We start from the raw sequence: 9,542 nt of genomic DNA, 5'->3' as shown, positions 1-9,542 counted from the left end.
GAACGCCGTCCCGCGAGAGGGGCCCCGCCCGCGGGGCTCCCTCCCAACATGGCGGCCGCGGCGGTGGCGGCGGCGGCGGCGGCCGCAGCAACGGCGGCGGCGGCGGCCGCGCCGGGGAGCTCCGCCACAGCGCCGGCGGCTGCCGCGGCTCCCTCGGCCGGCACGGGGCGGGGGAGCAGCGCGGGCACCGCGCGGGGCTTCTACTTCAACACGGTGCTGTCGCTGGCGCGCTCGTTGGCGGTGCAGAACCCGGCGCCGCTGGAGAAGGTGAGCGAGGGGCTCGCCCTGAGGGGCTCGCCCTGAGGGGAGGCTGCTCCCCGGGGCGCCCGCAGCTCCGAGGGCCCTGTGGGGTGGTCGTGAGGGGGTGTCCGGGTGCCCCTCGGGGCCCTGTCACGCGTGGCTCGGCCGTGTCCTCTGCGGGGGTGCTGAGGGGAGCAGGAGGCTGGGGTCCGGCCCTGAAGCTTGTGAGGTGTAATTAGCGCCAGCCTAACGAGGGCTGGTTGGGTTATCCTGTGTATCTGGTGAAATGGAAGCGAAGGAATCAGCTCAAGGTTAAAAAAAAGCAGAACGGAAAAAAATAGGAATTTGGGTTCAGGTAAGCATCTAGTGACTGCGTAATGAAATAAGAGAATTTTCGCCTCACGAGGGTTCTCTCTGTGGGTCCTGCTGTCGGTGTGAGCTCCCGTGGCTGCGCTGAGACACCCCGTGTGTCAGTGTCTAGCTGGAAGGGGCTGAGCCTTCACATTGCTTCGGGCCTTCATGAGAAGTGGCTGAATTGGTGAAAAGCACAGCTCTGCCTTGGCAAAAATCATAGCGCATGACTTATTCTTGGCCAGCTGTTGCAGGTGTCTTTGCGTAGTTCTTGTTCTTGAAATCTGTCAGTGCTCTGACAGCCACCTGTAAGCGTTTTCTTTAACATCTTGCTGTTGGTTCACTCTTATCTGGTGTTTATTTTTTTTATTTGAGAGAGTACACGTAGGAGTTAAACGATATCAACAGGTCATATCTAGCTACAGTTACGTTATACCACATACTAATCTGACGTGGAACACAGGAATTAAAAGTTATTTTGAAGTTCATATTTTCCTCTGCCGCATTTTACGCTAATCAAGGGGATTACCTGTGTTGTATTACAGGTCTTGTAGTTACATTGGGCATCCACTAAGTTGTTTTAATCCTCTAGGAAAGTAGTTTCTTAGTTTACAAATTTCAAGATGGAATGTTTAAAGTTTACTATGTAAATGGGAAGTAGCTTGACATTGAAACACAGGTCTTGTCCCTTTCTGTTACTACTTATTAGCATCAATCAGATTTTTAGAAAGTCCATCTGCTTGTTGCATTTCTTTTTTTTTTCTTTTTTTTTTTTTTTATAACAGTTCCATAGGCAAACTAAGCATTTTAGAGATTTGAAATATTCTTTAGTTGTGCATTTGCTGGGTATGCAGTGAATTGATAGGTAACTTGTGGGGAAAATAAGGTCTGGAAACTTAACGTGTTAAAAGGATCAGAGCAAAAGTCAAACTCAGCTATGCAGCAGCGTTTGTTCAGGGCTGTATATGAGGAAGGCACTGGTGCAGTTGTAACACCACTTCAGACACTGGAGGTCTGAATGAATCTTGAAAACCACAGCCTGTCAGCTTGTTTCTCTGTTATGAAAATATTTACAACTGTCTTAGTACTACCCAGGTCTATTGCTTGGCATGCTCTAGGGTGTGGACATGATGACTACATCTATTCCTTATACAAAAAGTTGGGAGATATTTGCATTGCTTTCCTTACCAAACGTCTATTGGTAGATTTTTGAAAGACAGTTTTAACACTGTTGTTCCTTTGGATTGTTTTGATGCTTTTGCTCTTGTTCTCCCATCCTTTCCCATCGCTGTTTTTCAGGTACAAAAGCTGCTCTGTATGTGTCCAGTGGATTTCCATGGAATTTTCCAGTTAGATGAACGTCGAAGAGATGCTGTAATTGCTTTGGGAATCTTTCTAATTGAATCTGACCTTCAGGTATTTTTCCTCCCTTGGGATATTTAACTTGAAAGATGTTGAAATAGTTGTTCAATGAATCAAAACTTGGTATTTAATATTCATTTGAATTACTGTAATTCGGGGAAAATGAAATATGTGAATGCCTTAGACATATGGTACAATATTCATGTCCTTGCTATAAAGAGCTGACTAGATAAAAGATCAGACATAACAGATGGATGCAGGCAGGGGAGCACAAGGAAACAAGGACGGTACTGATGACAGAAGTCGTGGTACTGCCACAGCCAAACTGCTGTCATGTTTCTTGGTCGTCACAGCTGAAGGAGGGACAGGAAAGCTTAAATCATTTTGTAGAGTTTTTTTGGGGGGTGGTAACCAACACAAAGGCACTTGTTTGTAGATTTTTAAAAGGTAGCTGATGAATTGGCCCTGTGGCATTAAATTTGAGGTAGTAAAGGAGGGAAGTGGTTTTTAAGAGGAAGCATGAAGCGTAGAAGTTCTCATTGTTAGAGTATATGTTGGCTGAATGTGGAAGTGCAAGAAGTTTTTATAGGTGTGGGCAAACTGTTCGGTGCAATTTACTCAGTGTGTCATTGCTTGTCCTGCTCTCACCAGCTTCTAAACAACAGGTATGTTTCAGGAGCAAACATGCTCCTGAATGTCAGGTTTGTAACAGCCTTTTTATGCCCGGGCATAGGTTGCATTGTATACAAATATCCCTTTTGTATCTGTCAGCTTGTTTCTGACAAGCTGGTTCTCTTCTCTTCAAACTCTGGGGATGGTATTGTTTCTTGGAGAAGAAAGGAAGGATGTATGGAGTCCTGGTTTCAAAGACATTCACCTCACTTCAAGTCCTTTAATGATGCTGGGGTTTGGATTGATACCGAATTTCCTCCTCTTTGGTGCCTGGTTACTACGATATAGCTTGCATACATAGTATTAACAACTTTGTCCTGTTTGCATTTTGTTAGTATGAAGTTAAAGCAATTGTATTCATTTTTTTAGCATTTTTGTGATGGTTTTGAAAACATCAGTTTTAACTAATCCAGCTCTGTGGGGAAAGAAATTATTTTTCTTGGATTTGCAGATTTAACTGAGGTGTTAAGTGGGTGTGCAAAGTGATTTGCTTACGGCTAAGGGATGGATTTCCAATATTGAATTGGGACTGGCATTTCTAAATATCTAGACATCTTAAAATTATCTTGTGACTTTGGTGCAAATTGATGAACGAATTGGAGAGAAAATTAATTAATTCAATTAATCCCAACTTTTATGGAGAACGAGTGGTTGCCCAGAACAAAATGCTTGGGTTTATAGAACTGAGTTAATTTACTTTCCTTTGCCTGTGTTGAAATATATTTTGCAATATTCAAGAAGCCTGTGGAGTAATCATTAGAAAAAGCGTGTTCTATGTTTGTTTAATGTAGTGTTTCCATGCCTCTAAAATATCTTTAGCAGATATTGTTCAGCTTTTTGTTTCCATTTTAAATAGAGTATTTTCCACTTTAGCACAAAGATAATGTGGTTCCGTACCTCCTCCGACTTCTGAAGGGACTTCCCAAAGTCCAGTGGATAGAAGAAAGCAATGCACGGAAAGGCAGAGGTGATGTTTGTTTTTGTGTGTTCTTATCATTCTCATAGAACAGGAGACAAGACATAGAAAGAACAAAGCCTATTCAGGACATGGTAAAAAGAGAAATGGGAGAGGGCCTGTTAGGTCCTCAGCTCTTGACTTGACAGTGTTTAATACTGGTTGTTCTTTATAAGCAAAGAGAAAGCTGAATACCTCCCAGCTTTCTTCTTGACTGCTTTATGAGAAATTGCGCTTCCAAATAAATCTGTGTTCAATATATTTTGGGACTAAATTGGAGAAGTTTGCATGGCGGTTAGGTCAGGAGAATGGAACCTGAGATTTTTATGATCTGCTTTTAGTTAGATACTTAGTTGCTGTGAAACCACTTAATTTCTTCCTCCCTTAATACCACTTAAATATAATATAAGAATACTTCTGTTTCACAAAGCATATTATATTTTATTTATTTATTTATTTGAAAACCGGGAAGGGATTTTACAAATTTAAAAATAGGTTTTTAATGCTTCACACTGAAATTATGATGGTTAGAAAGTACTTCTACATCATGTGTGTAGGACTCTACCCACAGGCTGTCTCAGAACTGTACGGCATGTGAATCTGTTGTGTTGTCTTTATTATTATTTTTTCTAATATGCCATCTCTAACAGTACTTACCTCTTACTTTGCAGGGTTGCTTCCAGTAGCAGAAAACTTCAGCTTCTGCTTGGTAACTTTGTTATCAGATGTTGCTTACAGGGACGCCTCTCTCAGAGAGCAGGTAGAGTTTAAGTTTGTGCTTACCTCATACCCGATTCTCCAGTGGTGTAACTGACAAATGTCTAGGCAGGAGTACATCACAGCTGCCTTCCTTCTTCCTTGCCAAGGGATTGGTTGCTTTGACATGTATACTGCTGCATTACTTTGCTTCAATCAATGAAGTCAGGTACACAGAAGAAATTCTTAAATCTGTTTTTGCTTCTGGATGTCAAAGTATGACAATCACTGAGTCCAGAGTTCTAGAATTCAAGCTTGGTACTAAGATCAGGGCTTCTGCAATTTTATTCTGTTGTACACACCAGTTGGCTGAAGGCTTTACAAAGGAAGCTCTGTAAGCTGAATGAGACCAATATACTTTTGTAGTCACACAGCATTAAAAACATCTTGTTTACAGAGATGCTCACATTCGTAAGTAAGTGTCATATGTGTTGTAGTGATCTCATATATGATGATAAAACCTCTTTACCAACATCTGTTTTTGTACGTCTGTCATGATTACTTTAGATTTTGGATGCAATTCTACAAGTAATGCAGTTCCTGTTGGGAATGTGCCAGACCCCACAGATGCATGATAAAGGTACTTTTAAAATAACTCTTTATATTGTTACTGTATCTGAACTTGTCCTCTGAAATTCTTGTATTTTCAAACTATTAGGATTGCTCCTGAGAAATGAGAAGCTTTTCTCATTGGCTTTTCTCTTAGCATGTATTTACTCTGTTGCTGTAAATGAAATACAGAAGCTAGAGATGTATATTAATTTAAGATAACTTTATAATTTTTCCTCTGCTTTTGAACAAATCTTTGTAAAGCACTTTATGCTGAAGCAGTTTTGTGAACTGGTAGAACTACCTCTCCTCAGTTTTGCTACGTTACTGTTAATATATTCTTATATCTTTTGTTTTTGTTTCCTTTCCCTCTCCAGAATATTTATGCAAGTATGCAGTCCCCTGCCTCATAGGAATTTCTCGAGCCTTTGGTCGCTACAGCAATTCAGAGGAGGCTCTCCTTTCAAAGCTTTTCCCAAAAATTCCCCCACATTCCCTGAGAGTTCCAGAAGAGCTGGAAGGAATTCGCCGGCGATCCTTTAATGATTTCAGATCCATTCTTCCCAGTTCTCTGCTCACTGTTTGCCAAGAAGGAACACTAAAGAGAAAAGCTAGCAGTGTATCTAGCATCTCACAGGTCTGTATGACTTGCCGTGTGGTGGAATTGGTGCTACAATGACATTGTGGCCTTGATGTGATTAAGGCTGCCTTAAGCCTGGATACATAGACTGTCTCTTAACATGTTATTTGACCACGTTCAGAAATCTTTATTTTGGTTCTATGGCTGACTTTCAGAATGATTTTTGTAGCTTCTAAGCTACAAAATAATTAGTGACAGTTAAACTAATTACTGTAGCAATAAATCCGGATAATAAATGGATGCCCAATTCTATTCCTGATTTTATATTATGTTTCATGTTATCCTCATGTTAAAAAAAAAAAAATACATATATATGTAATGTTTATTAAAAAATTTGGGAAACTGTCAGTTGATGGCTAGAGTTTTCAGAAGTGCTGAGATTATAGAAGCTCTTGCTGGCTTTACTGGCAGCTGTGCATATTCATTATCATAGGGGGAAAATGGGTTCAGGTGCCTGTTTGGAAACCATGGATTGTTATTAGCATAGTTATGTGCAGTACAGGAGTTGTCATTCTGATCTGTTTCCTTTAATCAAAACTACTGAACTAGCCTTTTTTATCTTCCCATTTTTTGGTTGTAATTGAGCTGTTAGGCCTGTCAATACATTGTTCAGGTAGTTTCACCTAAAGCTGTGTTTCACTATAAAGCGTGTGAACACACTGATGAGTATTTCTCCATAGTTTTTAAAAGTATGGTTTTAAAAAGTGTGTGATGTTTCAGGTTAGTCCTGAACGTGGAATTCCCCCACCCAGCTCTCCTGGAGGATCTGCAATTCATTACTTTGAAGGTAAATTATTTTGCAAATGAATGTGTGATTCCTTTATTTTTATTTCTCTTTACAGAAAATTGAGAACCAAAATCCTTTTGACCTCTTCTACATTCTCGGATTCTTACAGTAATTCTAAGGCACATGCCTGCTAGATTTCTGAAAAACTGCAGTGTGAAGACGGCAGGAAGTAGTCGTCACTAATACTACTGATCTCCAGGGTCAGTTGTTTCTGGCAGGCTTCTGAGAGACATGATTTCCCTGTGCTAGGCAGTGCCTCGTCCTGAAGAGCTTAATTCGACTAAGCCAAAAATATTTGGGCAGATTAGACTGAGTAACTTTCAGAAACAAGTGTTAATGCCATTCTTCACTAAACAAGGAAATTGATGGACTAGTGTCTAGAATGTACCACAAAGGTCTCAAAATTCTAGGATTCTAAAACAACAGCTCCATTTGAAGTAAATTTGGTGTGGGTCACTGTTTAAGGACCTAGTAATTTGTTGAAGTGAAAAATATTAAAGGAGACACAGAAGTTGTCTCTTAACCACTGGGTTTTGGTACAGCTCCAGCTTTGAGTTTTTGTGCTGTGACATGTAGAAGCAGTGCTTGAAAATAAACCATATTTGCACAAGTTCAGTGGCAAACTGATTCTGCATCTGAGGTGTCTTTGGTTTTGTCTGGACCTCCGAAGTCTTTAATGGTTTGGACATTCTTGTTTTCTGTGTTCATTCTGTCTCTGAAACCCTGGTTTAAGATGATTTCTCCCACACTACATTTTCTGTCTTCTTCATGTTACTGTTTGTAGAGGAATCTGTCTTCCTTCCTCATATCATGGGATGCAGGGTAATTCATCATAAGTGGATAAGTAAGAAAAATAAGTTATCCTCTGTCTACTCTGTTGAACCAACCTATACACATCTTCAGCTTTAGGTTCTTGAAGTTTTGAGTGCTAAAAAACAACCAAACAAAAAAAAACCATCAGGTTAAAGAGACAATAGCAAAATGCAAAGCATAATTAAAGCCTGGAGGCAAGCCTTTATATTTTTCTTTGTAGTATAGTCTGTGATAATCATCATATTTAGAAAATAAGGCTAATGGTCTTGTTTGTTTTTCTGGCTAAGTGTTTTGGGGAAATAAAAAAGACTTTTTTTTTTATTGTTGTTAGTAAACAGTGCTGCTTGAAAGTCTATTAGTTGCAAGAACACTACTTTAGCACAGGCAGCTAAGTACTTAAAAAAGGCGAAGTTGTAAGTTCTAAACAGCAAGCAGTACCCAAAGCAGTACGATTTGCAAGCTATTTGCGTAATATTTGAATCTGAAAAAAATATTTTGTCTTTATCTTCAAACTGCAATAATGAACTGGCTCTTCTAAAATTAAAGCTATGCTCCATGTTCATTCACTCTAAGATAAGGAAAAATCTCACAAGAGAGCCTGTTTTTTGTATCTCTGCTCAATACTAAAATGGCATTTACAGAAATAATTTCAGGTAAAGGGACATCAGTAGTATGGTAAGAGTTGTTGTCAGCAGTGCCTGTGACATGAACACAGGCTAAAATCAATTCCTCACACAGGATTGTTGCTATTTGATGAACAAATATGTTTTTCATTGTAGTTTTGTCTTGATTTGCCAGCAGATTAGCTGAATTGAGCCTCTTGATAACTTGTCAGTTAAAGACTGCGCCCATGTTGGAAATAACTCTTTACTGATGATTAAACATTGCCATTAAACAAAATCTATGTATCCTTTCTCTCCCCAAATTTTTTTTTCTCATACTTTATTTTTTTGATCAGGTTCATATCTTCCTGATGGGAGTGCACTGGATCCTGATTATTACTTCACTACGATCAGCTCCAGCTTTTCAGTTTCTCCTCTCTTTAATGGCATTAACAATAAAGAGTTTAACATCCCACTGGAAATGCTTCGCCAGCTTTTGAACATGGTATGTGATAGATTACTATGAAGGTTGCAGCAATTTCCATACTAGAGAAAGATGCAGTTTATTTAAGCTTTTAGAAGTGCAAACAAAAAGATTGTGCTTATCGTTCAAGCTTTTTGTAATGTTATTTTTATGGCATTTAACATCACGTTTCAATAGTATTCCTGAAATGCAAAGTGGAGATGTGAAGTTGGAATATCAAATAACTTTGTCAGATTCTTTCTTTTGGTGTGTCTCAGACCATGTGGTACTTGTGTACTGACAGTTGCTGAAGTAGATTGTTTTTTGCTGTGCGAATAAGACCCTCTTCCAGAAGAGTGTTGTTGCTGTGAATTCATGCTGAGTGGTAGAGGCTACTGGCCCTGGCTGCTTCATGCACCAGCTATTTTGGAATATTGCACAGAGGCTGAAAAATATTAAATCTTGTTGCAACTAAAAATTTTTGTAGCATTAATTTCATCGGATGCTTTGCAGTAGTGATGGGCATTGTCTTCGCACATGCAAAATGGTATCATCTTTCTATCTAGAGTCATGAATATAAAATGTCCTTTTTTCTTTTTTCCCCTCTGTAGGTAAAACAGATTGTTGGGGATTCTCTGCTAAAGACTTTAGATGCAGTTGTAGCTGAAGTTGCAGAGGTACGTTCTTAAAATCTCTTTCTCTTGACTTGAATGTTTTGTCTTAATACTTTTAAATTAGCTAATTGGCTTTCTTTCAGTTTTTTGAAGCTAGCCTTGGGCTGTGTTAAAATGAGGAGAGAGAATATTTTTCACTAACAAAAAAGGAAATCATTATTTTCTTTTAATTATTCAGCTAACTGAGCTCTGTTGCCCTACTAAATTACAGCATTGGTTGCCCAAACGGGTTTGCTGTAGGCTCAGAATGTAGAATTGTTGCTTATTTCATTACACTATTGTCTTTTTTCATGTAGTTAAAATGTGGTGTGTGTTTGTTTTGTCTTTTCTCTCCTTTTTCTGGCTTGGAAATCACTGCTGCTCTTGTAGGTATCATTTCAAGAAATGTCATAGCATTACAATTCTTGGACCTTCAGTTTTAGAGGTGACATACGTGTTCCTGTACCACATATTATGGAGTTAGTCCCATTTTGTTGGAGGTGTAAAGCTGTCATAAAAGGAGTTCAGTTGTGTGGGAGTACAAGTGCTGTTCTCTCCAGCCATCTTTCAAGTTCTGCCATATTTGAAATGCAGGCTTAAGTGGAGACAGCTTCAGTTACTCCTTTGCTGTCTCAGTAAAATGATCAATTTGTTTTTTATGTATTATTATTAGAATACTGAGAACATGTATGAGCTTTT

General features: G+C 39.4%; 1 protein-coding gene across 2 annotated transcripts in view; it reads left to right on the top strand.

The window, feature by feature from the left end:
* Positions 1-33: 33 nt before the first annotated feature.
* PI4KA (phosphatidylinositol 4-kinase alpha) overlaps positions 34-9,542 on the top strand; it is a 59,886-nt gene continuing 50,377 nt past the window's right edge. For both annotated transcript variants that reach the window (XM_084539253.1, XM_084539252.1), the window contains exons 1-9: positions 34-267; positions 1,891-2,007; positions 3,499-3,592; positions 4,252-4,340; positions 4,844-4,916; positions 5,263-5,522; positions 6,246-6,312; positions 8,084-8,232; positions 8,802-8,867. In XM_084539253.1, coding sequence (XP_084395379.1) covers positions 49-267; positions 1,891-2,007; positions 3,499-3,592; positions 4,252-4,340; positions 4,844-4,916; positions 5,263-5,522; positions 6,246-6,312; positions 8,084-8,232; positions 8,802-8,867 — 1,134 coding nt within the window. In that variant the 5' untranslated portion in view covers positions 34-48. The remainder of the gene's footprint in view (positions 268-1,890; positions 2,008-3,498; positions 3,593-4,251; positions 4,341-4,843; positions 4,917-5,262; positions 5,523-6,245; positions 6,313-8,083; positions 8,233-8,801; positions 8,868-9,542) is intronic.

The sequence above is a fragment of the Aythya ferina genome (genome assembly GCF_964211825.1).
Source record: "Aythya ferina genome assembly, chromosome: 17".
Classification (NCBI taxonomy): domain Eukaryota; kingdom Metazoa; phylum Chordata; class Aves; order Anseriformes; family Anatidae; genus Aythya; species Aythya ferina.
This window is presented reverse-complemented; position numbering and strand designations above follow the sequence as displayed.